General features: G+C 39.6%; 1 protein-coding gene across 1 annotated transcript in view; it reads left to right on the top strand.

The window, feature by feature from the left end:
• The window catches only part of LOC306853183 (catenin alpha-1), a 103,147-nt gene that overhangs the window by 81,079 nt on the left and 4,195 nt on the right, over positions 1–17,873 (top strand). The window contains exons 15-16 of the mRNA XM_079390397.1: positions 1,384–1,565; positions 8,206–8,311. Of these exons, the coding sequence (XP_079246523.1) occupies positions 1,384–1,565; positions 8,206–8,311 (288 nt within the window). The remainder of the gene's footprint in view (positions 1–1,383; positions 1,566–8,205; positions 8,312–17,873) is intronic.

The following is a 17,873-nucleotide window of genomic DNA, read 5'->3' as shown; positions in this document are numbered from 1 at the left end:
AACATTGGAAATTGAGCGAAACACACTGGAATTAATAATTCACTGAAAACGTCATTTGAGTATCTATTCTCTCCGTTATCTCTTATGTAATCAGCTTGGTTTTCTTTACATTAGCCCTGTTTTGGACTAATTGCTTGAATGGATTCGCTTGCTGAATCACTGGACTGAAAACTTTCCTGGAGTTTAGTGGCTTAAAATGATCTGATTGCAAACAGAGAAGCGAAATCGGGAAAAAGGTTTAGAATAGAATATTGCGTTAATTGCGTTAAATTATTTTAACGCGTTAAGGGTTTTGAATTAATCGCGTGCGTTAATGTATTAACATTGACAGCCAAAATTTGAATATTACCAGTACTGACTCCAATGAATTTCATTAAATTCCTTAGAACATGGCTGCTCAGAACGGTCTAAATTTATGAAACCTACACATTCAAAACATTATTACTCTAAAATTTTTAATGTAAATGAGTGCAAGTGAAATGTTAAGTACCGTAAGGTCTTTCATGACACTACATATGCTGGGGTGTGAATATGATAGGTGCTTCATATAAAATAAATGGTGCTTTAAAAGGTCCTTGAAAGTCTTTGAATCTGGTGTTCATGAAAGAGTGGGAACCCTGTACATACTGAACATAAAACATAACTTTCCTATTTGAATACTTTTTTAGCATGTAATTTATTTCTATGATTTTTTTCAACTGCCATTACTCCAGTCATTTAGAAATCTTTGAAAAATTCTGATTTGGTGCTCAAGGAACATTTCTATTTAATGTTGAAAACTGTTATGCTGCCCCCCAAACTATTAAACAGAATCTATGTATCAGACCCCACTGAGTTTTGACAGTTGGGACTAATTAGTGTAATGCCTCAAATTTACCAAAAAAAGTCAATGTGCCTGTCAGAGTATTGCATCATAGGATAGGTTCCCACTCCATATTTAACAGAAAAAAATCATGCTCTCTTACTGTTCATCTTTGATCTGAATGCAGTGGCACATATTCAGCTGGCCTCTTCATTCGTGTTTTGTAGTGCTATTGAGGCTGCAGAAAGCATTGCTCAGCATAGTTCTGAAAGGTTGTGAACCTTTTACAGAATTAGAGGAATGTTTCATAGCCCATACGCCACCAGCCAAAGCTGTAAAATCTCTCCTGCTCGCTCGGGCCGGGCCGGTCATGCAAGAAATGAGGGAGAAAGAGAGAGTGAGAGAAGGACAAAGGAAGGTGTAAGAAAGAAGCTAAGAAGCAGGAAGGAGGATTGAACATCAATTTTCTCTTTTAATTGCATATCCTTTGTCATCTCTTTTCCTCATTAACAGTCATAGATCAGCGTATCGTGAACAGATTTATGTATGGTGTTATATGAGATTCTCTGTGGAATTGGCAGGCCATCATGGCTCAGCTACCCCAGGAGCAGAAGGCGAAGATTGCAGAGCAGGTGGCCAGTTTCCAGGAGGAGAAGAGCAAGCTGGATGCAGAGGTATCCAAGTGGGATGACAGCGGAAATGACATCATCGTTTTGGCCAAGCAAATGTGTATGATCATGATGGAGATGACAGACTTCACCAGGTGAGCTCAAACTACCCTCTTCTGTGCTCGAATGCCTGTCAAAGACCACACAAACACACGCATACACACACATCTCTTTTCGACTTAACTCAATAGACCTCTCTGGCCATGCACTACTGCTGCGGTTTCACTGCGTCCCGGCTCAGTGCTTCAGCTTTATATTGGTTTGTATGGCAGTTTGCATTGGCAATGAAATGTGCACAAGCCTTTTTTAGAGGGAAATCTTTTCCAATATTGAAAGAGAGACTGGTGAAATCTATTTTTTTTTTTTTTTTTTAATATATATATATATACCTAATTTCACCTGTCATTTACCTAAATTGGCCATCAATTAGTAAGGTCTAATATTAACTGAGACAAGCACTCTGTTCCGTCTCATGGAGCCTTTTTTCCCTTCTCAGTGGAAGCAAATGAGCTGTGGATTTTTTTTCGTGGGCTTTTTACCTGCCTCATTTGCCTGCCTCATTCTCTTTCCATCATATGTGATCCCAAAGAAAGGGTTTGAAAGGGAACAAAATCTTTCGACCTCTTAAAAAAAGATTTGATTCAAAAACAACAAAGAGCAGGAGCTGCTAAAGCAAGAAAAGGTCACCTGAATTCCTCCCCTGTATGCTGACAGTATCAGGGAAAAGGCCGTTTTGCTGTGACAGTGCACGCTCATGGGCCGCACACCTGAGAGTGACTGCCATCTGCTCTCCCAGAGCACTCTGTGTGTGTGTGTGTGTGTGTGTGTGTGTGTGTGTGTGAGAGAGAGCGAGAGAGACAGAGATGGAAAATGTCTTGGTCTATCGCTTCTCCCTGCCTATGCTAACCAAGAACCCTTTTGCTAATCGCAAAGCCTGCGATGTAGACGCGATGTTACTCTGTTTCAGAGCATATGCATGACTGCCAGCCTTGAGTGGCGGTCTTACTAACCAATAGAGTAAGCGCACCTCCGTTCTCCCCGATCAGCACTGCTCTAGCCAACTGCGTAAACGCCACCATTTAAAAAGGGTCAGATCGAAAGTTAGGCAAATTAAAACTAAAGAAAAACGTATGTAACTTCAGCTTCAAAATGACAGACAACGAACAAAGGTAATTTGCAAGAGCTGCATCACAACACACATCAAGAGCTCCCTTATCGGTTCTGCTTTCAGTACTGGAGAATAAAAGTGTAGCATCTGCTTATGGTCCTTGATGGTCATTGGGACTTCATGTCTTAAGAGACCCTTTTAGCCTTTTTACATTTGCATATATTTCACAGCCTGGCCCCACATTCTACCTTTATATGGGTGCTAAATTGCCAGTGGTTGTCCCCCCTCTGTCAAAAAGATGCTAGACAGACTACTATCTGTTCTCTCCATTGGACTTCAAACACATTCCAGAGAACTAAATGATCCTCGATACCAGACACCAACAGCCTGGCTGACCAGTGGACTACCTCCACGAGTACAACACACATAACACACACGCATAGAGACATTTCCTTTTAGACCATAATTAATCAGTTACAAAGGTATCTGGTATAGGCATGTGTTTGTATGTTTCCTTATTATATTAGCCTACTGACCACTCGTTATTCGTATTAGTAAGCTCTAAACACTCATATTCAGGTGTATGAATGTATCTCTGGTTTAATATCTTTTAGATGTCTCTTTCTTGACATCAAAATGATCTGCTCTTTATTTCTCAAACAATGATGTACACTGTGACATCATGAAATACATCATACTATTCTTACGGTACTGTGGGAAGAATTACACCGATTGAGCAGAACAGTCATAAAACATGCAAACGAGGTGTCAAGTGAGACAAAGAAACACTTTCCCGCTGAAACTATGTGCCTTGTTATTGGTCAAACTGACCAAAATGGGTGTTACAGGGAAACCAGATAAAACTTCTCCCACACCCAAAAGGCGAGTTCTTCTCTTTATCTTCGGTGCCCTGGAGAGACTCATCACCGTGGAAACCTCGCGACTCCCCTTTCGGGGGGGGGAGTCCGTGCTTCTGGCAGTTTTGAGCTCAGTAACTTTGGCGATTTAACTTCGGACCAATCAACCAGTGGCTGGAATGACGAAGCTTTCACTCCTAAAGGAATTCATCAAGAATCTACGCATTATGCATGCACCAGGACACTTTACTCAGCACCAACAAAACCAATATGCAAGTAACCGCTTGTTAACTATTTAGATGCGCTTCTAGGCTTCGACCCCTTTTGATTAAGGTGATGTAATTCTTTGATGGTTCTAACAGGTTGTGTTTAGCTGATGTGCAAATTCTGCCATTATTCTCATTCTCTCTCTTTCTTTCTCTTTCTCTTTCTCTTTCTCTTTCTCTCTCTCTCTCTTTCTGTCTGTCTGTCTGTCTGTGTCTTCCGTGCGTTGACATCTATGTTTAATGTGTGTATGTTTGTGTCTAGTTCAATGTTACATGTACCCCTGTAGTGTAGTTTAATAAACATCCATATGTATTCATACTTGGTTGTCTATGTCTGCGGCTCACAGAAGGTAATGTTTTCGTTACATTAACGTTCCGGTTTCGTTACATGCTCTATGAGCAATGTATTAGTGAGGAAATAATTTTTCGTGACCAGAGAAATTATTTTCCTTAGTCAACAGACGATTAAAACTGTCCGTACTGCGGACGAATAAATCATTTTATTGTACTATTAATGCTACAGTTAATTCCTGAAGATGAATATATAATTGATAACAACCAGTTATGATTGTTCGTCTCACTTTGAGCTAATTTGCTACAAAAGATAAATTTTTAGATGTTTTTATTAGTAGGCTACATGAACGTTTTATCTCCCCAACAGATTCATTTGAAATAAGTTTGTTCGCTAATTCACAAGACATGACACACAAAGCCTGTGTCTCTGAATGCTTCTCATACTCGCTCCGCTCTGCCCCACGCTGTGCGTCTCCCGCATCTCACGGACGAGCCGTTTACACGCAGCCTGTCTCGTAATGCTCTTTTATACTCACGGTCTCGCGCCCTTTTCTGCTCCGCAAGAAAAGATTTAAGGCTTATAATGTGAACTATAATGGTGTCTACTGGTACTTGATGCATTCTATTGGTGGGATGTAATCTAGCAAGTGGCAACCAATAGAACAAACAACATTAGTTCCTATTGGAATAATGCCAAATCAAAAAGGAATTTTGTAATTATTTTAATGGAAACTAAGAATTTCTGTGACGGTTTCTATTGTTTTTTGTTTGTTTTTTCAGCAGGGTAACGATACTCATACTGTGCTGCACATCTTGTAAACTCATCACTAAACACCAATGACGTATAGACACTATAAGGACAAAAGTGTCTTAAAGGATTAGTTCACTTAAAAAAAACTTTTGCTGATAATTTACTCACCCCCATGTCATCCAAGATGTCCATGTCTTTCTTCAGTCGAAAAGAAATTAAGGTTTTTGATGAAAACATTTCTCCATAAAATGAACTTCAATGGGACGCAAACGGTTCAAGGTCAAAATGACAGTTTCAGTGCAGCTTCAAAGGGCTTTAAACGATACCAGACGATGAATAAGGGTCTTATCTAGCGAAACGATCGGTCATTTCAAAAATAAATAAAAGTTTAAGTTTTATAAGCACAAATGCTCGCCTTGCTCTGTTCTGTGATGCGCGTTAGTGACGTCACGTAATACGCAATGACGTTGAAAAGGACATGGTTGACTTAGGCGGAAGTACCGAGTCGGTGTTTACAAATGTGCGGAAGGAGGACCATATACACATATTCAAATGTCTTCGTGTCAGTTTATCGTTTAAAATGCCCATTTTGTGTGTGTATCCTGGGTGTTTTAATATTAAAAAGCCTACTGACTCGGTACTTCCGCCTACCTCAACCGTGACCTTTTCCACGTAATTGCGTATTACGTGACGTCACGAACGCTCATCACAGAACAGAGCAAGGCGAGCATTTGTGCTTATAAAAGTTAAACTTTTTATTTATTTTTGAAATGACCGATCGTTTCGCTAGATAAGACCCTTATTCATCGTCTGGTATCGTTTGAAGCTGCACTGAAACTGTCATTTTGACCTTGAACCGTTTGGGTCCCATTGAAGTTCATTATTAAGGTTTAATAATGAACCTTAATAAAAATTAAGGTTTCATCAAAAACCTTAATTTCTTTTCGACTGAAGAAAGACAGACATGGACATCTTGGATGACATGGGGTTGAGTAAATTATCAGAGTTTTTTTTAAAAGTGAACTAATCCTTTAACTAATCCCTAATCCTAAAAAAGGCAAAACTGTGGCAACAAAGATGGAAACAATTAATGTATTTAAAAATTGTACTTCCATTTCTGTTGCAACAGTTTTGGATGTGTCTAAAATGACAGTACCCTTATGTACAAGTCATTGGTGTTTGGTTATGAGTTTTTGGCTCAAGGTCTAGAGCACCAGAGGTGTTCAGCTGGGATTAGGACTTGGCTTTCTGTAGACCAGTCAAGTTCTTCCACACTGACTGAATCAATCATGTCTTTTTGAACCGTGTATACTAGGGCTGCACGATTAATCGCATGCCATTGTCATGCGCATCTCGTCAGTAAAGCCGGTTCTTGGATTAGCGGTAAATCTCCATCACCTGCTTTCAGATGGAGCGGCATTTAATACATTATGTGTACACAAACTTTTATTTTGGATGCGATTAATCATGATTAATCGTTGCCCAGCACTAATAATAAATAAATAAATATATGTGTGTGTGTGTATATATGCTCACATATTACACGTTTTCAACTAAAAGAAAACTTTGAGATGTAACGTAATGTTGCTGTAGGACATTGTGTATAATGCCTAATGATAAGCTTGTATAGAAATGGTGACGACAAACTTGATTATTAAAAAATAATGTCTGTTTTGTTAAATGTAATTTAAATAAACGCATACAGTATTTAAAAAAATAAATAAATACACACACGTTTACATATATACACGCATATGGGAACAAAATGAAACGAAACTAGTTGAATGGGTGTTTATTTATGGTTCACAACGGTTTTCTGTGCCTTGACACAGATTTAACTAAGTTATAATTTATTAATATCGTACATTTATTATGTTCATTCAATTGTAAAACTATTTTCATTAAAGTCCTAAACATGATGTATGTGTCAGCTGTTTTGTGTTTTAGGCAGGAGAATGGTATTGTTTTCGTTGAAGGTGACACTCATACCTCTCGTTGAAGGTCCCCAGAAATCTGTCATTGTCTCGAGTAAAAAGCAACAAGGCTGCAGTACATCTGTCAGTGTGGTTGCACAGATTTGATGGCATTTGCATGAAAAATGGCAATCGGTGCTGATGTGTCACCTGCAGAAATGTGCTGAGTGAAGGTCTTGGCAAGTTAATTCAGTCCACGGCCAAATTATTGCCCCTCGACCTTGGATGGGTACACAGTACCATGAAGGTTAATGCTATAAAGAGGAAATTGATTTCGGGAGCCTTTATCCGGCCTCAATATCTGCAGAGAAGCGGCTTGCCACCAATTCTGCTTATGTCCCTTTCTGCTCATGAATAAAGCATGCGTCGCCTGGATTCGTGTCACATATTTTGGAGCCACCTGTCTGTGCATGCTGTGGTTGAGCAGTTATATGACACACACACACACACACAAAAAATTGCACTACCCCCATCTGCAACCAGTATCAGTGGCTAATTCATGGGTACTCAGTCAGATTTGCATATCTGAGTGTGGGATTGTCAAGTGAGATGAAGTCACCCTTGCTCGACAGTCACCTTGTAGTGGCCACACTCTCACCTAGGGCGGGTTGCGGGTGGGCCTCCACCAAAGCGACATCAAAATAACCCGCCCTTTTTTATTTCAAAATGTTAGAAGTGTTGGTCACTCTTTGTGGGGTGCATTCTCTTTTTGAGACCGTGTCTCTAGTGAATTCCTGTGACTGTTTTGATAGATGCAGTGCTGCCAGGAGGACCCTGTCTGAACGGCACAGAAAGAGAGAGAGTAATAGGGAGGGGTGAGTGTAGAGGAAGAGCAAAAACACAAAATTCCATCTGTTGTGGGTTGGATTGTTCGGTTTAGCCTGAAGAGAGCAGCTTTGAATCCAGGTTGCGCCACTTGCCAACTGTGCCCTGCAGTCCCTTGTGGGCACACAGAACTGGCAAATGGCTGGCCAGATCGTAACCACGGCGCTGCGGGGGGGGGTGGACTGAGATGGGACACTGGGATGGATGAGGCCAGAACTATTAAATGAACTGAAGTGGCAGTAACCCCAGGACGCTGACCAGACATCACAGAAGTGGGTGGGAGCTGCTGCTAGCTCACGCCATCTGTCTATCTATGCGTATCTCGTTCATTCGTACCCCCCTCAAAGTCTTCTAGTGAATGGAAGCATGTTGGAGAGGGATGTTCCTCCTTAATGAGATTAATCAATTGGAAGCGAATTGATCTCTTCTTGCCCAAAAATCCCTGTTCATGCTGCGTTGTGTTCCTGTGAGTGTGAGGCTGTGAAACAAGCCTGTTTTTTTTTTTTCAACAACCTTGTCAATATTGACCACCCATTCTTATGTTGAACGTGTTGACGTTTTGACATGTATCATCCATGCTCGCACATACTTGCTAGCACGTCACATGAGATGGCACACAAAACAGTAACTGTGAATTAAACTGCTACGTTTTTTTCCCCAGGGGTAAAGGACCATTCAAAAACACATCTGATGTGATTAGTGCTGCGAAGAAGATTGCAGAAGCCGGATCAAGAATGGACAAGCTGGGCCGCGCTATAGCGGATCAAGTAAGTTGAACTCACAAGTCTGTTTTGTAGGAAAAAAAAGATCTCTTCTCTTGGTGAATTATCCATGCGCTTGTTTTTCATTTAAGGATCTTAATCCTTATGAAGCACTCTAGTGAAATGCAACAGTGCATAATTTATCACCCAGCCAACTCCTATACCTGGCTTTTTCCCAGCACCTTTCGAAAATTGGAGACCATGATGCAAAAGACGGCACTACGGGTCTGTAAATCCAATCCCCGTAGTCCGACTCTTATTTTCTTGGAAAGCTGCTCTTATTCTTGAAGCTGAGTGACAATGACAGGTTCACAGGCTTCGTGCAAATAATATGGGAAAATTTCCAGTAAACATCAAACTGGCATATGTGCTGCAAGGGTTCTTTCAGATTTTTCTTGTCTTCTCAATAGCGTTGTTGAAAGAGAGATTTTGAGCTCGGGAAGGGGGTTTTGCATGGCGGAATCATCACCCATCACTCATCTGTCCACGAAGGCCTCTCCTCTCAGTTTGTCATTTTATTAAAAGAGTGCGTCACGCTGTGCTAACATCACCATGCAGCATGCAGACTACCAGTTTGACATGTCAATAGCACTCATAGTGTTTTTGAGAACTAAGACATTTTTACACTTTGAACTGCATTAAGCTAAAGGGTTAGCGGTGAGAATTTGTGAAGCTCAGGGTCTAGCTAGATGTTAATTTCTTGAGTTCTTGCATTTGCAAGCACGTTTTGCTCATGCAGCGCAGTGCAGCACCCAGGGAGGGAATGTAAAGATACGTGGCGTTATCCTATTTGCCGCATGGTTATGGCTGTTAATTAGCCATGCCTGTGAACATCTGCAGTGTGCTTTCAAAAAGATTCCTTTAACATAAACTTGCATAATAAGCAGCCTTCATGCAAACGGAAGCTCTGCACTTTTGATATTTTATTTAGATTGCACTTTGATCCGACGTGAAGCAGCTCCACTTTTCAAGTCTGTTGTAAGGCTACCTGCGCTGACCCAATTGGAGAGGAATACTAAATGTCCGGTTCAGAGACGGTGAAAGCTTTTATAGACAGCCACGTCCTGCAAAGTCTTTGATGTTGCTTATTCAGTGCCGTGAATACAATGATATTCCCTGCAGAAAACAGATGGGTACTGTGCCGGTGCTTGTGTGTGTCTCTGTGGATGTTTGCTTATCTGCGCACACTGGCACATAAATGAAAATGCATTGTTTATAAATGGTGGCCATTTATTCTGAACCTGTCAATTTGTTGAGTAATGGGATTGATTTGCGTGTAGGAAGCATTTAAAATGAACTTCACCACACGTGCCAAAGACAGGCGTGATGCGATTTCACTGGTCATCATTTACAATTCTTGTTTTTACGGTTTATTCAAATATATTCTTTAATAACAATATTATAATTAGGATTCAAAATTTAATTGTATTACTACTACTGCTGCTAATGTTTTTACATAGTTTTTATTATTTATTGTATTTTAATATTTGAAATTCAAATATAACAATAAATAACAAGCAAGTCTTCATCTCTCTACACCTTTCTCAAAAACAGACATGGCTTTTATTCATATTCAGTACTTGGTAAAATTAATTTTGTATGCCGTGTGAGTGCAAGTTGGGATTGCTGTATGCATTAGCAAGTTCATTGGTTGTGGGAGATGTGTCTGTCCTAGTGTGACCCCTGCTTTTAAACAGGTGTGAGCAACTCCTGACATGCAGCCCAAACCCGCCCAGCTCAGTCCCGAATGGTCCCCCCTCCTCTTGTCCTGCCTACAAATAGAGGAATTGAGGGCAGTAGGTGAAGAAAAATTGAAAGGAATGAGGGATGGAAAGCCCCAAGTGAGACCTGAATCCATTAAGTGTGATTTGTCTTTAATTAGCAGCATAATTACCAGGTGGAAGCCTTCTTTTTCTTTTATTTATTTATATATGTGTGTATGTGTGTGTATATATATATATATATATATATATATATATATATATATATATATATGTATGTGTATATATATGTATGTGTATATATATATATATATATATATGCATGCATGCATACACACACACACACACGTGTATTAGGGGTGGCACGGTACACAGATGTCACGGTTCGGTACGTACCTCGGTTCGGGGGTCACGGTTCGATACAATTTCGGTACAACAGGGAAAAAAAAGACATCTACTTTGCTCAGTTTCTTTTATTTTGATGTGAAAATGCTAAATATTATTACATGTTATATATATACAATCTGTTTTGTTTTCATTGTGAGTGTACACAAATAAAAGCAGACCTTTAACTACAAGCAACAGCACAAATAAAAATACAATAGAGTAAAGATACAAATAAAATAATCAGTGATTTTCAGGGGGTTTTTTAGGTACAAAAATTGAAGTACGATTAAAGTAATCAAAGGTAAAACAGCATTGCATATTTGACTGTATAAATTAAAGATTACTCTTTATTAAAGTTACAAAAGCGATTCAATCAAGAGCAGTGAGTGATTTCTTTGTTGTTGCTGTTTATTTAATATTAACTGTCACTTTAAGAGAAAGCAGTGATACTGTACACCCAGCCGGCTATGTCTGCTATAGGATACTTACCAAGACGGGCATTTTGACAGAATTTTGTGTGAATTTATCCATTAAAACACAATACTTCAAAGAGAGCTTCATATTTGCGCGCGTTCTGAGGCGCAGGTTTGTGCGCTTCTGATGAGCGCACGCACAAATCTTCTCACTGCGCGCGCGAGCTCGCGTCCTCTGGCTCTTAAATATTTGAGCTGGCAAAGCTTACATGACTTTAGTCTAAACACCGATATCAACGTGTGCTGTTCAGGTCTCACCTGTGCGCGCGCTATCAGCACCGGGTGATGACGGAATAAATGCTCATATTCCAGCATACGGCACTCGCATTGAACAAGAGTGAATGATTTGTCCACTTTTTTTTTTTTTTTCTTTCTCATCGCTGTTGTTATAATGTACTGGGAAGCCAGAATGCGCATCCATTAACAGAAACATACATTAGCCGAACCCTATTTGTTTTACGTGTTATTTATAACAAACCACATGCGTTGTCAGAATTCAGTTGAACCGCGGTCCTAGCGCGTGCCGAACCGTGTGTGGAGAACCGTGCGGTTCGGTTTTTTTCCGCGAACCGTGCCACCCCTAACGTGTATATATGTATATTTATGCCAAACTATATTTAGACTGCTGCTCACACCTTCGTGTGTGCAGACGAGGCTAACTGCTGAAAAATGAACAAAGGGAAGCAGTTTCTTATACAGAAGGATGAATCATCAGATTGAGAGGAGCCTGCGGAGGGATGGAAAGCAAATAATCGTGGCACTCCTCCCCCTACTCTCTGTCCTCCTTTCTCTCTTTGTCATTTCAAAGCCCTGCCACAGAATACACAGCGGTGGGCTATAGCATCACTCCAGACTGCTTGTCTAGTTTGTCATGTCATGTACTTTTGTTACATCTGAGATTGCCAACAGAGAAAAATATCAGTGAAAGTTGAATATGCCAAAAACAGCATTCTTTAGAAACCTTGTACAGGTAAACAAGATGATGCAGAATGGGGGAAATAAGATATGAGAAAAAACAAAACAATGCTGAAAGAATTAATTGTATTGCGTAAGTCTTCTCAAATGCATGCTAGCAGAAAGCTTGACTACTTAAACCTAACTAATCAAAATGAGGATGTGACAAAAAATACTCCTCTGCATCTAGAAGCCAAACAAGGATGCAAACAAGACAACGGCACCCAAGCGGATAGCGTGGGTGGCCTTTTAAAAATCAGCGGGTGGTGCGTCTTGTCTGAGAATCAGGCCTTCTGAATCCATCTCAAAACATCTAGCGATTGTATGTAGATGTTTTTGGATCATTGCAGAGGGCTGCCAGAAATGTTCGGGCAGGTTTAATAATCAGTTTAATGGCTGTAACAGCTTGATTAAATTTTAAAGAAATGAGTGTAGTGCATGGATGAGGAGAATGCAGGATTTAGGTCATTGCCACACAAAGGTCTGCACTGCAGTTTATTAAGAATTTATGAGCAGATTCTGCAGGGGCAACTTGTGAGGATTTTGTGTGAGCACAGTACTGAGCAAATAATGCAGTGTAATTGAGTAATGCAAATGTGTAAGCCACCACACTGCCCATAAATATTGTGCCCTACATGCATGCACATGAAGGCATGAAACCGGCACACGCGATCGTGCAACACTAGGTCTGCATATTTCAGCGAGGCAGACCTGCGGGCAGCAGCACGTGCTTATGCCAGTGATGTATACCGACATACATAGTTTTCCAATTTACATTCAATCAGGGAAGATTTATGGTGATCCATAGGCACCACCACAGGTTGGATTAATCCCAGTTCTGGCCTCTGGCTGCTTAACCGGTGACAGGCCTGTAAATTTCCTTCTCTACAGTAGAAGAGCAAAAAAAAATTAAAAATCAAGATGCGATCCCACAAATTCTCAGCTCAGCACTTCAAAGGTTGGTACCTTACATGATGCCCACCAGCCTGGTTGAGACTCCTGGTTTTGTGGCATAATGGCAGACTGTTAGCAATGTTTGAATTGGGTAATTGAAACATTTTAGACATGAAGTATGAATTGCCTTGCGGAAGTATTAATTCCAAGGTATTAAGACCTTCAGCCAGTTTACTCAATTGCAAATGCTATAAATGTTTTTCTCAGTTTTTTTTCTTCTTTTTTTTTCTTTTTTGAGTATTCAGTTCCTGTGTTGTAGCAGCTCTAAGTTTACACAGTTGGAAAAGCAAGTGAATTAATGACAAGATTGCTTTCTACATGTGAATCATTAAGATGGCTACAAAATTTCCTTAAATCCCCAAAGGTGGAGAACATTATTGAGATGAATCAAGGCTTCCCACAGTCATGGAAATACCAAAAACTGGTGTTTTTTTTACTTGGGTAAACTTGGGAAGTTACTTTTTGTCAAATATTTATCAGCTCTTGTATAGCATAAAACTTGATTGTAAGCCATAATGTTTGGTTTGTGAATAAATTTCTCAGTCAATTATCTTCAGTGAGTTAGTAAGAAGGGTTCACAAATCAATTTGTGATTCGTTAGCAAATTGGTCTGAATCTAAGATCTTTTTAAAAATCTTTACTCCGTGATCTCAGAGATCGTGGAGAGCTCATTTGTTAAAAAAAAAACATGTGAATCAAATCTTGTGAATCTGAAGGACTGCTGTGAAAAAAACTGAAGGTAGTATAGGAGAGAGAAATAAATCCATACGTTAAAAAGTTGAAAACTCTATTCGAGTGTCCCAGTGAGCACTGTTGGTTCAGTTGTGTGAAAGTTGATGCAACAAACCACCCAGACATATAGATAGGAAAAGTTGTCCATCACATTCTGCTGTGAAAACAAGAACTCTTTCAGTCTGCTGAAAAAGCCTAGGAAGAAAGTTCATCTTTCAAGCAGGACAGTGATCCAAGGGCCAAATAAATTGTTGCATGGCTCAAGAACAAAAAATGTCTTGGATGTTGTTTTGATCTCAGTCCAGTTCCATGGCAGCATTTAACAATTGTAGTGTGTAGGCGTTATCCAGCTAACCTGAACAACCTGAAGCAGAACTGTCAGTTCTCAGGGTTTTTTTTCTTTAAAGAATATTATCAAAATGTATTTCGCAATCTATTGAGATGTATTTTTAAACATTATTGCTATGTTTGTAATGTATCCGTGATGTTTTCTAGTTCCTTTCAGTCAAATGAAAATTTCACAGCACTACATTTCAGAGTAGCATTTTTAATTTGGTGAAATGTAAAAAATCGTTTAATGGTCTCAGTATAAACTGTGTGAAATAGGTGCTTGTAAATATGCTTTGGAGCAGGCAGTCCTATTAATAACTGTTAGGGTAGTGGTTGTCTCTATTTGGCAGGCGTTTTGGCGGCTTTTGCTACGTCATGCTGTGGCTACTCAATTGCCTTGGTGATGCACATATAAGGCACAAGATTCATATCTGTTATTTTATCAGAAAACTTACATTTGAGTTGTTGATCTAATCATGTTTTTGTCCCCCATCATAATGAGTGAGTTTGAGTCTTCTCTGATTCTACATCAGGACTTTAATAGACTGAGATAGAATTGGCACTTGCAAATATTATTCTTATTTTTTTATTTTTTGCTTTGGGTAATTGGTTGGATAGGAGCAAGATCATCACTCTGTTCTGTTTCAAATGCCACTTGATTGATTATCATGGTCCATGATGGCTTTATATTTAGCAGTTTAAAAAAAAGGGCGCCGCCTGACCATTTAAACGCAATATAAAACACATTAGCCACATGAAGAGACGTTCCTCTCTCCAAGTGCATTAGAGTTCTCTCTATTAAAGAAACTATAGATTAATCTTTTATCTTGGTAAAAAATGACTTTGATATTAACAGGTGCTTTTAAAATGAACCTTCGATTGCCTTGGGTGCTTTGCAGTTTCCAGTTTGTACGTTAAATACTGATGACTGAGTGGGCTGAATTCTCTGGCCTTCTACTTTCGCCTCTGTAGAAAGACAATTTGCGCAAATGTTTGTGTTTGCGAATCTGTGCAGGATACGAGTTTTATTGCTGTTGCATCCACCACTCTGTATTTCAGCATGGAGCTTGCACAGCCAGTAAAAACAATCTAGAATGAGTTCACACCTGAGAGATGCTGGGAGATCAAGTTTGCGGTCCAGAAACTTTTCTTCAAAGGGTCACAGTCAGTACGTCAAATCTTCACCTGCACTGTTTTCAAACTGTCTCCAGCAGATGTTTATAGAAGATGAAGTTTGCTTACTGCAGACAGTTTTCTTTTTCTTTTTTTTTCTTTTTTTTAAATGAAGATTCAGTTCTTCCTTCAGATGGACTAAAGTTTTGTGGCAGATGTGTTCTTACACTTCTGGAGATTTACTTGCATTTTTTTCTTCTATTTCTTTGCAGCCCACTTGGCACCTTTTTTCCTTTTGAGATTTTTTTTAACCTCTGGAGATTGTTAGATTTTTTTGCAGCCCACTTGGAACCTTTTTTCTTTTCCCCTTTTTTCCCCCACTTGATTTAAAAAAATAAATAAATAAAAAAAACTCCAGATATTGACTTCCTTTTTTTAATATTTGGTGAAGATTTTGTTTATAGCCAAAGTAGCTGTCTTTTATTTGGAGGTGAAAATGAAACCATTTAGGAGTGCTTGTGTTAAATGTGGTTAGCGTGTCCCTCTTGAAATTTCAGATGCTGGCTTGATGTCAGTAACATTTGGTAACTCTTTCTGTGGTTTGGGACACCACATATGAACACCAGGTAATCATATCTATGGAAATTCTCTCAGAGAAGACCTTTGGGTGGGCATAACAATTTCATCACTGCTCTAATCACCTCCATATGTCATCTGCTCTGTTTAGTAGAGAGAAAACACACACCTCATTCCATCCCCTCTTGAGAGGAGTGCAGCGAGCAGCGTATCAATATCTCCTCGGGCTTTAGTGGGCATAACCCACAAAAGAATGCATCAACCAAGAAGCTCCATTTATAATCAGGGCTGCTCTATATTAAAATGCTGCTATGTCAGTGAATACGGGAATCTGGCATTTCTCCTCCCTGATGTTTTTGAGAAAGGTCAGAACCCTGCTCATGCTGTTCTACTACTGCCGCCCATTTAGAATGGAATTCAGCAGGCCAGGTGACATTTTCTATGCGGCCTGACCTTCCTACTTTTATAGCAGGATATTTTTAACGTTGAGGTGTGAAATCCATTATATTTTCCAACACCTGCATTCTCTTCCGCTCATCAGTCCCTATAGTGGCTGCCCCCTTGTTTTCATTGTTTTGAATGGTTTTCTCAGTGTAGTTTGCCGTTTTTTGAATTTGCATATGGTTTCACACAGCTATTGCAGCCTCCATGCCAGAGGACAGCAGTGTATTTGCACAATAATGTACACATTTACAGAGATAACTTTTTATTTTTTTCTCAGCATTGCAATTTTCATGAATATGCACAGTGGAAGTTGCTCACTATGGCAGTTACATATTATACTTGAAGACATAGTTCACCCAAAAATGAAAATCATCACTTGTCGTTTTAAACCTGTACGACTGTTTTTTTGTTTTTCCTGTGAAACTTTAACCCCTATTTAGATGCCATTTTCAAAGATCCTATGAAATAAAAAGTCAAAGGGAAATATGTTTTTAAGGTAACTGAATTGTGCTGAATTTTAACACTTAGCATCTTTCCCAGCTTCATAAATTGTGTAGCATGCATTTGAGTTTATCTAGGTCAGTTCATTAGCATTAGTTCACCTCTTTTTGCTGATGCATGTGATAAATGTAATGGCGACACATTTTCTATCACCTTGTGTAACTAAGGTGCTAAAAGTGCCTCTCTTTAACACTTCACTTGATCATAAACTCATTGTCATATTAGAAAAGCAGTGCCCTTTAAAGAGAGCTCATTGCTTTTCAACACCACATGCATTATTAGCCGGCATATACAAGTAAAAGATTTCTTTCACTGATTCCTGTAAAAAGAAAAACCCAACGTCCTCTGAGTAGTAAAACGTGTATTTCTTAGTTTATTTCAGTTGTCCTTTTGAAGTAAATTTAAAAAAATAACAATTATAAGAAAAGAAAAATTTAATTATTAAAATGAATAAGAAATGATAATAAGAATAATAATATTATAAAAAATTAGAGGAAACTCCTGCTGCACAGAATCCAAAGTTTGTGACCAGGCAAGGTAATATCCCTTAAGTGCTTGCATGTACATTACTTAAGGAGTTGAAGTGGGGCTGAAGTTGAAGGTAAGGTTATGCTACAGTATGTACTCTAGGGTTAGATGAGTTTCCTAAGAACACACTTCTCAAATGTTGCTTATTTTTAATGGAGTGATGGGTAAATGCAGAATAAGCTTTTGGTCCAGCCTGATAAGGGACTTACTGGACACTGTACTTCTCCAAAAAAAAAAAGGCTGTCTTAGTGCATCCCTTCACCGCAAAGTGCCCCCCAAATCAACCGCATCTGCAGAACCACATGTGATCTGCATGGTGCAGGTGGAGGAAAAAAATATTGAGGAAAGCAGGGAGGACTTTTGTTTGACGTGCATCATGTATTCACATGCGTCTAGGTCGAGGCAAGCAGGCTGCATTTCCTGTTCAACTTGGATGAATTCAGCAGCTGAGCATGCACAAGTGATGCTTTCAAAGGGCCAATTCGAGCTGTCTCAAACAGGAGTCGAGCCTCTAATTGGTATGCTTAGCAGGTTTCATTTTAGCAGGGCTCTGTTCTGATTCACCACTGCTGTCCTCTCTCGCTCTCTCACCCTCTCCCTTTCTCGTTCTGCTGTTTGTCTGACTTCCTCTGCAGTAAGCTCTCGAGATCTAGGGAAGAAAAGCAGCTCGGTGATTGATAAAAATTTGGGGCTTTATTAATGACTGCTGGAATGAGAATAACGAGAGGTGGATGCTCTGGCTTTCTGTGCTTGAATAAGGACGCTCCTGTGCCCCTGCTGGCTCTTTATGAGGAGCGAGAGAGAGGGAGAAGTTCTGCCCAGACATGCCCAGGCATCCTGACTTCCCTCTGGGGA

This window comes from Barbus barbus (genome assembly GCF_936440315.1).
Source record: "Barbus barbus genome assembly, chromosome: 33".
Classification (NCBI taxonomy): domain Eukaryota; kingdom Metazoa; phylum Chordata; class Actinopteri; order Cypriniformes; family Cyprinidae; genus Barbus; species Barbus barbus.
Note: the sequence above shows the minus strand (reverse complement) of the source record. Positions and strands in the feature narration are given on the sequence as shown.